This window comes from Ascaphus truei, chromosome 18 (assembly GCF_040206685.1).
Source record: "Ascaphus truei isolate aAscTru1 chromosome 18, aAscTru1.hap1, whole genome shotgun sequence".
NCBI classification, from domain to species: Eukaryota; Metazoa; Chordata; class Amphibia; order Anura; family Ascaphidae; genus Ascaphus; species Ascaphus truei.
Window position 1 is genome coordinate 647,781 of NC_134500.1, and position 20,187 is coordinate 667,967.

A 20,187-nucleotide genomic window follows, 5' to 3' on the forward strand; every position below is an offset into this window, starting at 1 on the left:
AAGGGACATTTAAAGATGGTGCATCAGCGGCAGGCGTGGTACTTGGAGATGCGGTTGCAGCAGCAGCATGGGACAGGTCCGGTGTGCCCTGTCCCACGCCGCTACCCCATCAATGGCGCTCCGTGTCCCGTGTGCACCTGCCACTCCTGCACCATCTTTAAATGTCCTTCAACATTGATGGGGCAGCACAGGACTCTGGCATTTAAATTTGGCGCCGGGGTCAGAGTGCGCTGCACCCCTTTTCAGTTGGCACCCTGGGTAAATGTACAGGCAGCCTGCCCCTTAATCCGGCGCTGTGAATGACCCCCAATGGCCCTTATTGAACATGATGAGAAGCAGGGTAATGTGCACTGATATTCATGTGATTGCCATGGTAACATGCATCATTCCGTCTCTTACCTTAGTAAATTGGGGTAATGTGACTATTTTTAGCGCAATCAAGGGATCCATGTTGAAAGTATATCGTATCTGCAATATTATACATTATCCGTACACTGACTGCACACATGAGAGGAACAAACAAAAACACAAGCTATTTTTGCCATATTATGCAGAATACATAACCTTTGCGAACTCTGCAATGACGCATCCCATGCAGGTTGTTGTTCTGCCATATTTATTAGCAACTCATATTCTGTGCAATGTAACAAGTTACCAAAACAATCTGTTATCTTGTTGTATACAGATTTGTGTTATTTATATCATGTATTATTTATATGATTGTCACATATTACTACTGTGAAGCGCTATGCACATTAATGGCGCTATATAAATAAAGACATACATACATACAGATACTATTTTCATTAAATAAAAAAATACACCCGGGTGAAGTTGATTAAAAGGGTTGCTATTCTGGTGCAGCATGTGACCCAAACAATAGAAGGCAGGGTGCAGCTGTTCTGAAAGGCACCATACACCCATTCATTGTCCAGTGGAAGGGAGTGGTGGGAAAATGTTCTACATATCAGTTCCATGGAGAATTCAGCAAAGATTTGACAGTAGATACATCAAAAAGGAAGGTCACGACAGCTTGATCTAAACATGCACAATAAGAAAGGCCTTGCTGTGAGCAAGCAAAACAGGCTCCTCTCTCCTCCTCTGATTCATTTTATTGTCTGTGACAGTGTCAGAACGACATTGTAAGGCTGCGGACATGGTGCCGCAGTCCGTGTGGAGGCGCGCGGAGGCTGGGGGAAAACGGGTGCTTTCCCTGGCCATACCAGAGGGGCCGTGGGGGGCGTTCCTCCCTCATTGGGCGAACCGCTCACATGACGTGTCTGTCGCGTTGAGAAATCAGTTTAACTGATTTCTCACGCAACGCGCGCCCACTTCCGTGCGCACGCTGCATGGAAGCGAACACTGCCTTAAGGCTGTCTGTTCGCTCAGCCGCACGGTCGGCGGCACCATGTCCGAGGCCTAAGATGGCCCCTACTAACCCCCATAAGATAAAGAAAACTCTTTATTTTATTGTGTTATCTTGTATATAGCTTGAACAGCTACTGCTCTCCACTGCACTTACCCTTCTATTGTCCATGTCATTCTTCAACATACCCCTCACATTGGAACCTCTCCATGAGGCTTATTTCTTCCCATTGTGCTCTTTTACATTTCATGCACCTGCTGAATTACCTGCCTGAATTCTTGTGTCTATTATGTGATACAGAACAATATGGTTTTTAGGCTCATACTAAGGGGGAATAGACCTCGGTTCAGAGGCAGTTGCCTGTTACCAAGGCCCCAAACATTTGTACAGCAAGTCTATAGGGACTATAGCTGTTATTCATTCAAGTACCAAAGTGCTGATGGGACCATAGCACATTCATTAATAACCCCTGTACGAGAATAGAGGTGTGTGTGTGTGTGTGTGTGTGTGTGTGTGTGTGTGTGTGTGTGTGTGTGTGTGTGTGTGTGTGTGTGTGTGTGTGTGTGTGTGTACACACACACACACACACACACACAGTTAGGTCCGAAAATAATTGGACACTGATACAAGTTTTGTTATTTTGGCTGTGTACCAAAATAAATTCATGTCACAGTTAAATAATGAATATGGGCTTAAAGTGCCGTCTATCAGCTTTAATTTGAGGGTATTCACATCCAAATTGGTGGGAGGGTTTAGTAATTACATCTCTTTAATATGTAGACCCCTCTTTTTCAAGGGACCAAAAGTAATTGGACAATTGACTCAAAAGCTGTTTCATGGACAGGTGTGGGTGATTCCTTCGTTATTTCATCATCAATTAAGCAGGTAAAAGGTCTGGAGTTGATTCCAGGTGTGGTATTCGCATTTGGAAGCTGTTGCTGTGAACCCACAACATGCTGTCAAAGGAGCTCTCAATGCAAGTGAAACAGGGCATCCTTAGGCTGGAAAATAAAGAAAATCCATCAGAGAGATAGCAGGAACATTAGGAGCGGCCAAATCAACAGTTTGGTACATTCTGAGAAAAAAAGAACGCACTGGTAAGCTCTGCAACACAAAAAGACCTGGACGTCCACGAAGACAACAGAGGTGGATGATCATAGGATCCTTTCCATGGTAAAGAAAACCCCTTCACAACATCCAGCCAAGTGAAGAACACTCTCCAGGAGGTAGGCATATCATTATCCAAGTCTACCATAAAGAGAAGACTTCACGAGAGCAAATACAGAGGGTTCACCACAAGGTGCAAACCATTCATAAGCCTCAAGAATAGAAAGGCCAGATTAGACTTTGCCAAACAATATCTAAAAAAAACCAGCCCAGTTCTGGAACAGCATTCTTTGGACAGGTGAAACTAAGATCAACCTGTACCAGAAGGATGGGAAGAAAAAAGTATGGAGAAGGCTTGGAACGGCTCATGATCCGAAGCATACCACATCATCTGTAAAACACAGTGGAGGCAGTGTGATGGCATGGGCATGCATGGCTTACAATTGCACTGGGTCGCTAGTGTTTATTGATGATGTGACAGAAGACAGAAGCAGCCGGATGAATTCTGAAGTGTATAGGGATATATTGTCTGCTCAGATTCAGCCAAATTCAGCTAAGTTGATTGGACGGCGCTTCACTTTGCAGATGGACAATGACCCAAAACATACTGCAAAAGCAACCCTGGAGTTTTTTAAGGCAAAGAAGTGGAATATTCTGCAATGGTCGAGTCAATCACCTGATCTCAACTCGATCGAGCATGCATTGCACTTGCTGAAGACAAAACTTAAGGCAGAAAGACCCACGAACAAACAACAACTGAAGACAGCTGCAGTAAAGGCCTGGCAAAGCATCACAAAGGAGGAAACCCAGCGTTTGGTGATGTCCATGTGTTCCAGACTTCAAGCAGTCATTGCCTGCAAAGGATTCTTGACAAAGTATTACAAATGAAAATTTTATTTATGATTGTGTTAATTTGTCCAATTACATTTGAGCACCTGAAATAAGGGGACTGTGTATGAAAATGGTTGCAATTCCTATTGTTTCATACAATATTTTTGTTCAACCCCTTGAATTAAAGCTGAAAGTCTGCACTTCTATTGCATCTCGGTTGTTTAATTTCAAATGCATTGTGGTGGCGTATAGAGCCAAAATTATGAAAATTGTCTCAGTGTCCAATTATTTCCGGACCTAACTGTGTGTGTGTGTGTATATATAATGTGTGTATATACACATATACATATACACATTTTAATAACGTGCTTATTTCCCCTATGTTGTTGTTAGATAAATGGGGAGATTGCAGTGAGAATATTGCTGTCATAAATGGCATCTTTCAGGGGGATTATTTTAAGAAAAGACTTGCAGCCCCCTTTAGCAGTGACTACATTCCCCCTTTTTCTTCTTCTTTGTATATGTAAAGCATGTGGCAATGTATAATTATATATGCTTACCTAAGCTCGTTTGGTGCACCTGTTATAAATCTGTCAAAATACTGAATGTTTGCATAACATAATGGCTGTTTCAGTCGGTGTAACTCAGCAGCTACAATGTATCCTTAAATTACTAAGGTAACATTATCTATTGTTAGTTTGCAGCTCAAACAACTGGGAATATTGGCAACAAATGATCACAAACAAACATGTTGGAAAGATCTTGCACTGCTTGGGAGGTGTGCTAAACCTGCTATATAAACCAAAGTATGGTTTCAAACTCATTAAAATGTCATTAAGAGTTGAATAATAATGAAACAAAATGCAGTAAGTATTATCTAATACTACAGAACTGATTTATTTTAACAGCCCATATAAGATTTGACGTTTTGCTGCTTGAAGCTGTGCCAGTTTGTCTGTAAGAAAGGCATCATATCGCCACACAGGAGTCTGAGATACAGGGAGACACGGTCTCCTTCACTTACAGGAAATGGGTGAAGCCTTATTTGAAAATATTACTCAGAGATTTGTACTTGGAAGGAAATGTATTCTGAGGGCCCGGCTCTGGGTTTCCTGTTGTGAGATCACTCTTATTTATTTTTGGCATAAACTAAAATCTCCGGGAAGGAGAAACGCGTAAAAGGCCAGCAGCAGATTATCCGCATACTGTACACAAACACATCCCATGGTCATTTCTATCATAAAATGAGGACAACGTTACAATGTATCGGGGGGTGCATTCTTGGAAAGAGTTTCGAGTCACGATACCTTTGATCAGCCACCTGCTCTTGCCATTAAATATTGACCGACGACTGCTTTCGAAAGCAGTGCCAGCCCCGATTAAAGCTGTGATGCTTCGGGCCGTAAAGTTGACACTTGTAATGCTATAGAATAAATCATTTTCTTTGTAATTTAATGCCAGTTCTAATGGGGAAAACACTGAATTACTAAGCAGTGCTAAACTGTAAGAACCTTCCAAAGCCATTTACTAATTCTATATCTACCCCGGCTGCAATCTTGCTTTAAACTATATGCAGCATTGTGCACACTGACAGACCCCTCCCCCTCTATATGTAGCATTGTGCACACTGACAGACCCCTCCCTCTCTATATGTAGCATTGTGCACACTGACAGACCCCTCCCTCTCTATATGCAGCATTGTGCACACTGACAGACCCCTCCCTCTCTATATGCAGCATTGTGCACACTGACAGACCCATCCCTCTCTAAATGCTGCATTCTGCACACGGACAGACCACCCCTCTATATGCAGCATTGTGCACATGGACAGACCACCCCTCTATATGCAGCATTGTGCACAGATAGACCCCCCCCCTCTATACGCAGCTTTGCGCACACTGACAGACCCCTCCCTCTCTATATGCAGCATTGTGCACACTGACAGACCCCCCCCCCTCTATATGCAGCATTGTGCACACTGACAGACCCCCCCTCTATATGCAGCATTGTGCACATGGACAGACCACCCCTCTATATGCAGCATTGTGCACACTGACAGACACCTCCCCTGTATATGCAGCATTGTGCACAGATAGACCCCCCCCTCTATACGCAGCTTTGCGCACACTGACAGACCCCCCCCCCTCTATACGCAGCTTTGCGCACACTGACAGACCCCCCCCCCTCTATACGCAGCATTGTGCACACTGACAGACCCCCCCCCCTCTATATGCAGCATTGTGCACAGATAGACCCCCCCTCTATACGCAGCTTTGCGCACACTGACAGACCCCCCCCTCTATACGCAGCTTTGCGCACACTGACAGACACCTCCCCTGTATATGCAGCATTGTGCACACTGACAGACACCTCCCCTGTATATGCAGCATTGTGCACACTGACAGACACCTCCCCTCTATATGCAGCTTTGTGCACACTGACAGACACCTCCCCTGTATATGCAGCTTTGCGCACACTGACAGACACCTCCCCTCTATATGCAGCTTTGTGCACACTGACAGACACCTCCCCTGTATATGCAGCATTGTGCACACTGACAGACACCTCCCCTGTATATGCAGCTTTGCGCACACTGACAGACACCTCCCCTGTATATGCAGCTTTGCGCACACTGACAGACACCTCCCCTGTATATGCAGCATTGTGCACACTGACAGACACCTCCCCTGTATATGCAGCTTTGCGCACACTGACAGACACCTCCCCTGTATATGCAGCATTGCGCACACTGACAGACACCTCCCCTGTATATGCAGCATTGCGCACACTGACAGACACCTCCCCTGTATATGCACTGCCTTGAGAAAGGTCCTTCTGTGAAGACTGAAACATCGGCTGTGTGTCACTTACCACAGTACACTCTTTTGGATATCTCATGCTTGTGTACTGTCTCCTTTCTGCCGGACTCCAATCCAGGTACCATTACTTATGCTATACTTATGGGACAAGCACCAACCTTTACTATAGCCTTTGGAGGTGCCAACTACTCTATATACTATATATGTGTGTACACACACATATACATATACATATCTGCAACCCCACCTTTCACATACATATCTGCAACCCCACCTTTCACCATTATCACCCAGCACTTCCACTGCAGCAAGGGATTCTGGGAAATTACATGCAAATGAGCACACAGTGTCACCTTTTGCTTCAAAACCATTTTTAACATGGTTCCCTATAGGCTTAAGCTTGCTGCATGGTCACAGCTTTGAGCACAGCCAGGATTAAGATGCATAGCCAGTTTACTGTTAATTAAGAGTCAGGGTATGTGCAAAAGTAAGTGAAACCCTGGTTTTATCAGCTAAATGAAATGGGATAATTAGAATCAGGTGTTTCAATAATTAGGAGATCTTCAGGGGTGAGTTTGGGGGGCCCCATCCTATATAAAGATCAGAAACGTTGTGAGTTGTCTTCACCACACAGGTGTCTGGAAACACATCACGATCAAAAGAAATCTCTGAGGAGCTCAGAAAAGCCGTTATTGATGCTCTGCAGCCTAGAAAGGGTTACAAAACCCCATTTATAAGGATTTGGGGCTCCCGCAATCCACTGTCAGACAGATGGAGAAAGTTAAAGACCAGTCAGTCTGCCCTGAAGCTGTCATCCCACCAAAATCTCTCCAAGAACAAACCGGCAAATCACCCAGGAAGTCACAAAGAACCCGCGAGTAATAATGTCCAATAGGTGATTCTTTGTAGAAAAACGCTTGTGGTGAAGGAGGTCACTGCTGCTTTCAGACGGATTAACCACATCCGATGGAAAACCTAAAAAAAATAAGACATGGGAAGGGGAGGGGAAAAGGTGCACTCAAAGGAAGAAGTTAAAACAGCATTTAGGGAAATATGGCACAAGGAGAACGAAAACACTGATGAAGCAAAATACACTATCACCAGATTAAACACTAACTGTCACTAACTGTCTGTGTATGGGATAGGCACTTTACAAGTCTGTCGGCACAGAAATACTTATATAATGATAAAGGTCCTCAAAGTATTGTATTGTAGATTGAATAAAGTTAAAACTTCCATTTAATAGTATGCGTTATATATACAGTGGACCATACACATGTGAGACCCGCTAAAATAGCTATCACTAATAGCAGGTTTGCCAATATCCTATGAGGCACATGTAACCAGCGCTAATATTGCCGCTGAGCAAATTGCCCAGTGTCTCCTCACAAGGATAGAATGGCAGATACTGCCTATGGCAGACGTACTCCTGTCCAGGAGGAATGTGTATAACCAGCAGTGTAAGCGCTGGTGGGTACTGTCCCTGGATAGGTATACGTTGTCCTACAGGCGCATTTCAATTGGGTTGAGGTCTGTACTTTGACTGGGTCATTGCAACACCTTGATTCTTTTCTTTTTCAGCCATTCTGTTGTAGATTTGCTGGTGTGCTTGGGATCATTGTCCTGTTGCATGACTCAATTTCAGCCAAGCTTTAGCTGTCGGACAGATGGGCTCACATTTGACTGTAGAATACTTTGGTATACAGAGGAGTTCATGGTCGACTCAATGACTGCAAGGTTCCCAGGTCCTGTGGCTCATAAGAAACCCCAAATCATCACCCCTCCACACCGTGCTTGACAGTTGGTAAGAGGTGTTTGTGCTGATATGCTGTGTTTAGTTTTCACCAAAGTGGCGCTGTGCATTATGGCCAAACATCTCCACTTTGGTCTCGTCTGTCCAAAGGACATTGTTCCAGAAGTCTTGTGGTTTGTTCAGGTGCAACTTTGCAAACCTAAGCCTTGCTGCCATGTTCTTTTTAGAGAGAAGAGGCTTTCTCCTGGCAACCATTCCAAACAAACCATACTTGTTCAGTCTTTTTCTAATTGTACTGTCATGACATGCTAACATGCTAACTGAGGCCTGTAGAGTCTGAGATGTAACTCTTGTTTTTTTTTTTGCAATTTCTCTGAGCATTGCACGGTCTGACCTTGGGGTGAATTTGCTGGGACGTCCACTCCTGGGAAGATTGGCAACTGTCTTGAATGTTTTCTACTTTTGAATAATCTTTCTCACTGTAGAAAGATGGACTTTAAATTGTTTGGAAATGGCCTTATAACCCTACTCAGATTGATGGGCAGCAACAATTGCTTCTCTAAGATCATTCCTGATGTCTTTCCTCCTTGGCATTGTGTTAACACACATCTGAATGCTCCAGACCAGCAAACTGCTAAAACTTCGGCTTTTATAAAGGTGGTCACACTTGCTGATGATCAATTAATCAAGGAATTTGATTAGCAGCACCTGTTTGCTACTTAGCATCTTAATTCCTATAGAAGCAGTAAGGGTGTACTTAGTTTTTCACACATGGTTTCTCCATTTTGGCTTTATTTTTGTTAAATAAATCATGACACGGTGTAATATGTCATGTGTTGCTGTTCACCTGAGTTTGTATTTACCTAATTTTAAGACCTGCTAAGGAACAGATGAATACATATACACAAACACACACACTTTTGCTGTGAATACTTTTATTGTAATTATTATTAGTAAGTCTCTAGATGGCCTAATGAAAATGATTATCGCATTGGGAGGCGGCCAGAGACTTCGCTATTCAGGGTCCTGCTAATATCATAATAATAATAAGCACACTATAAAGTTCTGAGGAATTGAGATGATCCAACATGGATTGATTGGAACATGATGTGTTACTTACAAGTCTCTTTATCAGCCGGTGTAAACAGAAAAGGCTTTGCCTCAGGAAAGTGGGTTTTAAACAGTTGAGCCAAAGATTAAGGGTCTTATTCTATATCAGCCAATGTGCCCGAAAATGCCCGTAATTCCCTACTAGAGTAAATGGGGAATTGTTTTAGTTTTTTTTGTAAGAATGTGACTAATAGTGCTATTGCCCATTACTGGGCGGGGTGAGGGGGGGGTGCTGCAGGAAGGGTGGTTTCGCCTCCCAGGAGGGTGGCGGGAGTGGTTAACCCCTTGGTTACCATGGCCAAGGTAGTGTAGTTTTATGTTTATAATAAGCCATTTTTTAGCCCTTTCTGGTCAGTCAGGGAAACCCATGGCTACTAAAGGGTTAATATGTACTGTAATGTATTGTCATTTCTATGTTATCATCTATTTCAGGTTTGTTTAGCTTATCTTGTCTATGTATATATGGCCATTATATACAGAGGACAGACATGGACCAGCCTGGACTGGGCAATAAAATATTTGTGGGTTTTTTTGGGACTAGGTTTGAAGCAGGGGTGCCCGGAGCTGAACCCCGTTATGAGGAAATGTAAGCAGCACAGATACCAGCACCCCCTACGGAGTTATCTCTGTGAGCAGGGGGTCCCCAGAGTTTAAATTAACGTGGTTCTGGTCCGCTAACCCCCTGCTTCAAGGCTATTTAAACACAAAAAGGATTTTGTTATCAGAGTTCAGATTCTTTTAGTGCTCAATCTGTGGACGTTTTTTGGCAGGGGTGGCCAATGCGTGGGTGGTTTTTGTGAGGGGGTGCCCAATCCATGTAGTTTTTTCGGGGGGGTGCCCCATCCGTGGGCAGTTTTTGGCAGGGGTGCCCGATCCATGGATGGTTTTTGGCAAGGTGGGGGGGGGTTGAAATCCGTAGGTGTTTTTTGCAAGGGGTGCCCAATCTGTGGGTGGTTTTTGTGGGGGGTGCCCCATTCTTGGGCAGTTTTTGGCAGGGATAGACAGATTCGGACTGTTCCGCCCATATCTACTTATACATTTACTGTGAATGGTAACAACTATTAAAGTCTGACACTATTATCATTCAAAACATTTTGGCCATACTTACCAAGTGGTACCAAATCATAATGCCCTTACGGCTAAGGTTACTTGCATTGGCACTGAGGTGCCTTACTGCTTAGCAGTTTGGAAAAATGTGGCCCTTACTATTTTTTTTTACCTTCATTCTTATTTTTATTATTTTGGACTATTGTAGGGTTTTGGCATCCGATATACATTTAATACCAATAGCTAGCATCATATATAAACACAACTATATTTAATTACAAAGGAGACATCCTTCCCCGGAGAGACGTGACTGTTGGATTAAATGCAGCTATTTCCCCCTTGTGGCTTTGTTATGAGTTTTATTATATGTTTTGGACTTTTATTTATATGGCTCTTACCTTACCTGGCTAGTGAATACCCTTCCCTTCCAGAAGGGAAAGTGATGGATTGCAAACCAAATGTATTATTGTGTAGTGTAAAGAGCACACGGGAACCGATTTGGATTGGGACACACAGGCTCACGAGTGTTTATTTTACAAATGTTTCATTGTTGTGCTGCGGTGATTTTCTTTTAATCCTTAACTATCTTATATTTTTTCTCTTTTATGAAATCTATCATGTTGCGTACTTTATAGGGTATTTATACCCAATAACAGCAACAACAAAAATAATAAACCTGTGTGTAGGATCGACTTTAAAAAAGCGAAATATATATTTGTGAAGCACAGTGTGGGTTATTGTCGGAGTTAAAATAAAGATCAATAAACTATAAGACAAATCCTGATATCGTTATCATTAGGGTACATGAGGGGTGGGCAACTCCAGTCCTCAATGGCCAACAACAGGGTGGGCTTTCAGGATATCCCTGCTTCAGCACAGATGGGGGTCTTCAACTGAGTCACTGATTGAGGAACCTGTGCTGAAGCAGGGATATCCTGAAAACTTGACCTGTTCGAGAATTTGGAGGACTGGCGTTGAGAACCCGTTTTAAAGGACATGCTCCCCCTACATAAAATGTTTCTTAACCCGTTCTGTAACATGCGCAGGAAGTAGCGGCGTGTCCGGAGCGGAACCTCCCGTGGATACTTACCAGGTCCTCCCCTCCAGCAGAAACAAGGTGTAAATCTCCCGTGTGCCGCGGACCAATAGAAAGCTGTGACTTCGGCCGTTGCAGCTTCCGATAGGCCGCATGACGTGGGGGGGGGGGGGTTTACATGAAACCTTCTCCAGCAGGTAACATTAACGCGGTGCGGTTCCGGAGACTCCAAGCTTCCCGCCCATGCTGTGAGAAATAACATGCAATGGGGCCTTTAAATACTACCTGCTGTGTCCCAGAAACCCACCACCCTTAAAAGCAACGGCGGATTCAAGTCTTCTGTCAACATGTGAGAAATACCCTTTTAATAGGTGAAATAAATACCAACGTACACGCAAGGTAAAAACTGACAATCTCTTTTTTTATTATAGTGTAAAGTTAGGAGACACACGCACTGTAAACTCACCCTCCCAACAGTAAATCAGCTCTGCCTCTCTCTCCATGGGCTCCCAACACGCCCCATTCACACCCCATTGCAGGGTTTCAAAGGGAGCTATATCCAGCAGCTAAAATGCATTAAAATGTCCATAAAAAGAAACTGAGGTAACCTTTTCTTCCTGCAGATTTATCACATACAGCAACATTGTGATGGGGAATTGTACAAGACGCAGGCGTTAAACCGCACACAGCACGAGTTTTAAGCCCCGTGAATGCCACTCAGTGCCAGGAAATAAAAGGCATTGCTCTGCGATGCTTTGCAAATCCCACTGGTACTGAAGGGGTTAAGGAGGCTTACTATGAAAAACAGTGTCTTAAATAGAAAATAACCCAAAAGTGATGAGTTTGGGGGGTTTCCATAGAGGCAATGAAAAGTTTATATTTTCATTCTACGCTTCTATTTAAGTTTAATTACAATAGTGCAACAGCAAAACAACTGGTCCGTGGCGTCAGGATTCCGGAAATCATATCAAGAAACACAGGTGGGGAAAAGAAAAAAATACATGGCTACAGTTGCATAAAGTGTATGTACAACTGCAGCTGCTTCAAAATTAGCAGATTGAAAGCCATAAACTTTACATTCAAATATTTGAACTAAACATATTAGAATGTAATAATTCATCTTCATTATATTTTGCAGAATCTTCATTGTTTCAATTTTTATCTGCACATAAAAACAAAAAATGTTTACAGGCGAGTGACTGGCCTTGGACAACAGTTCTGAACGGTTTGCAGTCGGTGACATTAGTCTGACAAATATTTATGTGGAATGTCACCTTTCAATAATTTTGATGCTCTTTTTAGGTTGCTACACTCAGATCTTTTTGAAATGTTGGTTTCAGATTTTTGTGGCTAGAAATAAATGTCACTACTGTTCCCGCTGAATGAACGTAAATATAAACACCCCCCATTACCATATATAGGGGTGCACTAGGGTAAAACAAGTCACATGAGAAGAAAAGGAGTGGAGCGATAACCGCAAGACCTGCGGTGCCTCTCCACCAAAGTACCCTTTACAATGCACTCTCCTATATGAATAAATCAGTATATTCCAGCTGAAATACTCCACTCCACTTCTCATCATACTGTTCTCGCTGCTTGAAAGAATTGGGCTTTTGCTTAATAATGCAAAAGCAGCAGCGTAAATTAGCATTATAATCTGTAAAAAAAAGTGTAAGAGTACGGAATGTAAAACAGATTCTGGGTTAGGGGCAGATTGCAGTTCAGTATTTGCCTCTTCCCACATAATTCAGGGAAGAAGCTGCATTTCATTGTTGGTGGGGAGTGGGGAGATATATATCATTTCTCTCCAAGACCAAATCATGTACCAGAGCACAGTACGGGTACTTTTTTTGTTTCCAATTTAAAATACTTTCACAGCAAACCTCTATTCTCAATGCTGATCACCCCCAGTGCTGGAGAGGGTAACTTGGGCTCAAACTCACACTCTTTGGAAAAGTTGAGGGAGGGAGGGTGCGCTATTAGGTTATTTCACAGAATTGGAGTTGGCGGGCGGTAAAGTCCTGGGAGATGACCTCTCTCTCAGCGCCTGAGAGAGCAAGTTGCAGCCATCGGAGACAGCACAAGCGGAGCTCCTTAACCGGTCTTTGTAGTCTGTCATTTTGCTGCTGCTGCTGCTGTCAGAGTGCTGGGCTATATCCCTGAGGCATTGGGTCAGGAGAACGCAGGCGGACACCACACTCATTGCACCACCAAGGATGGCCGTCTGCACCGCCTTGCCCTCTGGGTTCAGGATGGCAGCTTTTCCCAAGAACTGAGGCTCCGTGGCAAACCCCACCAGGGCATGGACAGCTTGTACCAGGGGCCCGCTGAACAGGGCGCACCTGTTCCTGGACAGCTCGCTAGGGGAGGTCTTGACCTCCTTGACACAGGCCAGCAGGGCAGTGGCACTGGTGCTCATGCACTTGACCCCCAGCTTAAACTGCTCCCTGGCAAACTTGTCCCGCGACCGCTCACTGGCAGCAACGCTGGCGTCCGTCAGGATCTTCAGGTTCCTGGACAGGTTCTGGGAGACTTCAAGCAGGAGCTGCGGGGTCAGCTCGGGCAGGGGACCGGTCCTGAGCATGGCACAGCTCTGCTCCACCTCGTGCCGGCAACGGGTCACCTTGTAGCGATCCACCAAGCCCGGGAGGGCAGCCTGGGTCCCGGGGGTCTCCACCGCAGCCAGGTAAGCAGCATGGGCAGACAACTCGATGAGGGAGACCACTAGGTCACCCATCTCCTGGAGGCCCTCACCCACTTCGGCAAAGCGGCCCATGTTGAGCTGGCTCTGGACATCATGTGTGAGGATGGACAGGCCCTTGGTCCGAGCAATGACCGTGTCCCTGCACTTCTCAAAGGCCTCACCCAGCTGGACAGCGCTGTCCGGGCTCACGGGCCGGGGCTCGCTGGACAGCAGGAGGAGGTCAGCCACCAGCTGCATCTTGGCCTTGCACTGGTCACAGATGGTCAGTAGCTTCTTGCGGGGCTGGGAGCCACCCGGGGCCGGTCCGGAGGGCAGGGAGGACCGGCGGGAGCCGCTAGCCATCTCTCCGGGAGGGGCAGCGTCTCATACCTGGTGAGGTGGGAGCGGGATCCCGGGGCCTCCCCCGCCGCCTCATCCCACGGAGAGGGGGCGCTCCCGCTACGCCAGGCTGCTCACTAGGCCTTACCCCCGGCACCGAGGGCCGCAGCACTCCCGCTCATACCGGAGGGTGAGGAAGGAGGGAGGCGCCCGAGCTTTCCCCGGTCCCGGATACGGAACGTGGGACGGCGCCGCCCTGCGCCCGGCCTGTGACGTCACCCAGCGGAGACCCGGGCAGGCAGCGACACCCAGCGGATAACCGGGAGCAGTGCAAGGAGCAGCGGCACCTCGCGGCCAAAAGGGAGAATGCAGGCAGGGGATTGAGTGGATATATACATTATTAGTGGTGTGTGCGAATGTTATATATACTTATTTATACATTATTAGTGGGGTGTGCGAATGTTATATATACTTATTTATACATTATTAGTGGGGTGTGCGAATGTTATATATACTTATTTATACATTATTAGTGGGGTGTGCGAATGTTATATATACTTATTTATACATTATTAGTGGTGTGTGCGAATGTTATATATACTTATTTATACATTATTAGTGGTGTGTGCGAATGTTATATATACTTATTTATACATTATTAGTGGGGTGTGCGAATGTTATATATACTTATTTATACATTATTAGTGGGGTGTGCGAATGTTATATATACTTATTTATACATTATTAGTGGGGTGTGCGAATGTTATATATACTTATTTATACATTATTAGTGGGGTGTGGGAATGTTATATATACTTATTTATACATTATTAGTGGGGTGTGCGAATGTTATATATACTTATTTATACATTATTAGTGGGGTGTGGGAATGTTATATATACTTATTTATACATTATTAGTGGGGTGTGCGAATGTTATATATACTTATTTATACATTATTAGTGGGGTGTGGGAATGTTATATATACTTATTTATACATTATTAGTGGGGTGTGCGAATGTTATATATACTTATTAATACATTATTAGTGGGGTGTGCGAATGTTATATATACTTATTTATACATTATTAGTGGTGTGTGCGAATGTTATATATACTTATTTATACATTATTAGTGGGGTGTGCGAATGTTATATATACTTATTTATACATTATTAGTGGGGTGTGCGAATGTTATATATACTTATTTATACATTATTAGTGGGGTGTGCGAATGTTATATATACTTATTTATACATTATTAGTGGGGTGTGCGAATGTTATATATACTTATTTATACATTATTAGTGGGGTGTGCGAATGTTATATATACTTATTTATACATTATTAGTGGGGTGTGCGAATGTTATATATACTTATTTATACATTATTAGTGGGGTGTGGGAATGTTATATATACTTATTTATACATTATTAGTGGGGTGTGCGAATGTTATATATACTTATTTATACATTATTAGTGGGGTGTGGGAATGTTATATATACTTATTTATACATTATTAGTGGGGTGTGCGAATGTTATATATACTTATTTATACATTATTAGTGGGGTGTGGGAATGTTATATATACTTATTTATACATTATTAGTGGGGTGTGCGAATGTTATATATACTTATTAATACATTATTAGTGGGGTGTGCGAATGTTATATATACTTATTTATACATTATTAGTGGGGTGTGCGAATGTTATATATACTTATTTATACATTATCAGTGGGGTGTGCGAATGTTATATATACTTATTTATACATTATTAGTGGGGTGTGCGAATGTTATATATACATTATTAGTGGGGTGCGCGAATGTTATATATACTTATTTATACATTATTAGTGGTGTGCGCGAATGTTATATATACTTATTTATACATTATCAGTGGGGTGTGCGAATGTTATTTATACTTATTTATACATTATTAGTGGGGTGTGCGAATGTTATATATACATTATTAGTGGGGTGCGCGAATGTTATATATACTTATTTATACATTATTAGTGGGGTGTGCGAATGTTATATATACTTATTTATACATTATTAGTGGTGTGTGCGAATGTTATATATACTTATTTATACATTATTAGTGGGGTGTGCGAATGTTATATATACTTATTTATACATTATTAGTGGGGTGTGCGAATGTTATATATACTTATTTATACATTATTAGTGGGGTGTGCGAATGTTATATATATATACTATGTAGCCACTCCCATCCACACATACTTATACATGAGATGGGACAGGCCTTATATAAGGCCTGTGAGATCACACTTGAGTGTCAGATGGTACACCCCCAACCTGATTGGACGGATCTTAAAGGGCGGGACGTCACAGCTTTAAAATAAATCTCTGTGTTTGACAGGCATTGTACCGCTGACCCGCGCATGGAAGGGCCGGCGGACATTTTGTTTTCAGGCTTGAGGTATCACTTATTATTTACTTTTTTGACGATCTTCCGAAGAAGTAGTTTAGGTGTCGCCACGCAGCAAGACGATCTTGGTCCCGGGCCGCGGCCTTCCACTGAGCTCTGCCTCTGCGACGCCGGCAATCACATGTTCTCCATTATACGGCCCAGCTGAGCTGTCCCAACCAATCAGAATCATTTTAAGGAATGTGAAGACAATTCTGATTGGTTATGGTTAGTATTGAGCGTGAGAACAGAAAACAAATGTGAGACTGGCATCAAATGCAGGAGACTCACACCCTTCGCGTGATGCAGGAGACTCACACCCTTCGCGTGATGCAGGAGACTCACACCCTTCGCGTGATGCAGGAGACTCACACCCTTCGCGTGATGCGGGAGACTCACACCCTTCGCGTGATGCAGGAGACTCACACCCTTCGCGTGATGCAGGAGACTCACACCCTTCGCGTGATGCAGGAGACTCACACCCTTCGCGTGATGCAGGAGACTCACACCCTTCGCGTGATGCGGGAGACTCACACCCTTCGCGTGATGCGGGAGACTCACACCCTTCGCGTGATGCGGGAGACTCACACCCTTCGCGTGATGCGGGAGACTCACACCCTTCGCGTGATGCAGGAGACTCACACCCTTCGCGTGATGCAGGAGACTCACACCCTTCGCGTGATGCAGGAGACTCACACCCTTCGCGTGATGCAGGAGACTCACACCCTTCGCGTGATGCGGGAGACTCACACCCTTCGCGTGATGCGGGAGACTCACACCCTTCGCGTGATGCAGGAGACTCACACCCTTCGCGTGATGCAGGAGACTCACACCCTTCGCGTGATGCGGGAGACTCACACCCTTCGCGTGATGCGGGAGACTCACACCCTTCGCGTGATGCAGGAGACTCACACCCTTCGCGTGATGCAGGAGACTCACACCCTTCGCGTGATGCAGGAGACTCACACCCTTCGCGTGATGCGGGAGACTCACACCCTTCGCGTGATGCAGGAGACTCACACCCTTCGCGTGATGCAGGAGACTCACACCCTTCGCGTGATGCGGGAGACTCACACCCTTCGCGTGATGCAGGAGACTCACACCCTTCGCGTGATGCAGGAGACTCACACCCTTCGCGTGATGCAGGAGACTCACACCCTTCGCGTGATGCAGGAGACTCACACCCTTCGCGTGATGCAGGAGACTCACACCCTTCGCGTGATGCAGGAGACTCACACCCTTCGCGTGATGCAGGAGACTCACACCCTTCGCGTGATGCGGGAGACTCACACCCTTCGCGTGATGCAGGAGACTCACACCCTTCGCGTGATGCGGGAGACTCACACCCTTCGCGTGATGCGGGAGACTCACACCCTTCGCGTGATGCGGGAGACTCACACCCTTCGCGTGATGCGGGAGACTCACACCCTTCGCGTGATGCAGGAGACTCACACCCTTCGCGTGATGCAGGAGACTCACACCCTTCGCGTGATGCGGGAGACTCACACCCTTCGCGTGATGCAGGAGACTCACACCCTTCGCGTGATGCAGGAGACTCACACCCTTCGCGTGATGCAGGAGACTCACACCCTTCGCGTGATGCAGGAGACTCACACCCTTCGCGTGATGCAGGAGACTCACACCCTTCGCGTGATGCGGGAGACTCACACCCTTCGCGTGATGCGGGAGACTCACACCCTTCGCATGATGCGGGAGACTCACACCCTTCGCGTGATGCGGGAGACTCACACCCTTCGCGTGATGCGGGAGACTCACACCCTTCGCGTGATGCGGGAGACTCACACCCTTCGCGTGATGCGGGAGACTCACGCCCTTCGCGTGATGCGGGAGACTCACACCCTTCGCGTGATGCGGGAGACTCACACCCTTCGCGTGATGCGGGAGACTCACACCCTTCGCGTGACACTTGTTCACATCAGTATGGCAGAGGTTAATCATTTAACCATTGCCATGACAACCTCCTGCTTTAAATACCCTACGTGCACCAAATATACTCACCTTTGAGAAAGCGCCCGCTAGTGCGAAACGTACGTCGGTTGACCCGACGGCATGACGTCACTAGTGCGGACGGAACCTGATGGCCACAGCCTAACCAGGAGCCGATACAAACGACTCATGGCGAGAGATCTCACAATATACCTGCAAAATAGATGATTATATACGATATATGCGTCCCCTGTACTGGAGATATATTATATCTTCAGTCACCAGAACACAGATGCTGGTAATTGGGGTAGACGCTCTGCATACCAGTGTACATTACCCAATATATTTGCTGTAGTGTGCTGACTACATACATCAGAGCAGCACATCCGGAGTACACCACGCATATCTTACTCCTAATAGGAGCCTTCTGGTAAACGTGGGGCTAATATGGCAATATCGCTATTATATACACCAACCAAACAGTTCACACGAGTTCATGATTGATCTGTGCAATACCTATAGGTGTAACCGGGTGTATTATATACCGTCTGTCAGTGTATTCTATATGGCTCTTCAGAGGTGCACAATAAGCCACTACATGTACTAGGTGTGCTTTAGATATAAGTCCTATTTTGGTATGTGTGACTTTATATATTATCATTTAAAGCTATGTAGTGGTACTTTTCAGGTAAACATTGTGTTACCTTTAAATCATTTACAACGGCAGCACCTCTTTAGCTACGTGGCACTGAGCCCTGGTATTAAACATGTTCACTTGTAAAAGTGTGTTACATATAGTGTATGATAACAACAGATAGCCATACAACCGTCATTCAAAGCTGAATAGACATCATTCAACATATGATGGTATTTGGACTTTCGATAGTGCGCAGGTTATTTTTCCCTGCGTCACACTACCTGTGTGACTGTTTATTTTATGATTTAGGTAAGAGGCTTTATCTCGATGCGGTCTTGAGAATCGTGCCTCAGGGGACTAGCCACACTTTGTGTATGCCCCTTATGCTTGGTGTTCTACTGTGGTATCATAAGATAAGGTATGAGGCTATAACTGGATACGGTCTTCGAACCGTGCCTCAGGGCTTAAATGCACATTTTGTGCTACTCTTTATCAATAGGACCCTTGAGATATCTGAGACTTGAAGGTTTTGGGCCATAAAAGGGCGTTTTAACAGACAAGCACACGTGTATTTTTACCATTGAAACTCCATTGAAGTCAGTGGAATACTGATACTAAAATCAGGGAGAGACCCAGTAAGAGGGGACATGTCCGCTTTCACCTTAGTTAAAAGATAACTTGACATCTTTAAGTTCATGTATGAGCTTCAAAACAATGAAAGGAAAGCAATATGAACATGTATATACAGGCATACCCCGCATTAACGTACGTAATGGGACCGGAGCATGTATGTAAAGCAAAAATGTACTTAAAGTGAAGCACTACCTTTTTCCCACTTATCGATGCATGTACTGTACTGCAATCGTCATATATGTACATAACTGATGTAAATAAGGCATTTGTAACAGGCTCTATAGTCTCCCCGCTTGCGCACAGCTTCGGTACAGGTAGGGAGCCTGTATTGCTGTTCAGGACAAGCTGACAGGCGCATGCGTGAGCTGCCGATTGCCTATTGGGCGATATGTCCTTACTCGCGAGTGTACTTAAAGCGAGTGTCCTTAAACCGGGGTATGCCTGTA

General features: G+C 44.8%; 1 protein-coding gene across 1 annotated transcript; it reads right to left on the reverse strand.

Moving 5' to 3' along the window:
* Positions 1 to 11,469: 11,469 nt before the first annotated feature.
* On the reverse strand, positions 11,470 to 14,381 carry TLNRD1 (talin rod domain containing 1). The gene has a single exon (XM_075575140.1). The coding sequence runs from the start codon at positions 14,113 to 14,115 to the stop codon at positions 13,054 to 13,056; it is 1,062 nt and encodes a 353-aa protein (XP_075431255.1). The 5' UTR covers positions 14,116 to 14,381; the 3' UTR covers positions 11,470 to 13,053.
* Positions 14,382 to 20,187: the final 5,806 nt, after the last annotated feature.

What these genes read in the sequence shown, in the direction of transcription:
- TLNRD1 (XM_075575140.1), bottom strand. Translation starts at nt 14,115, where the DNA reads ATGGCTAGCGGCTCCCGCCGGTCCTCCCTGCCCTCCGGACCGGCCCCG.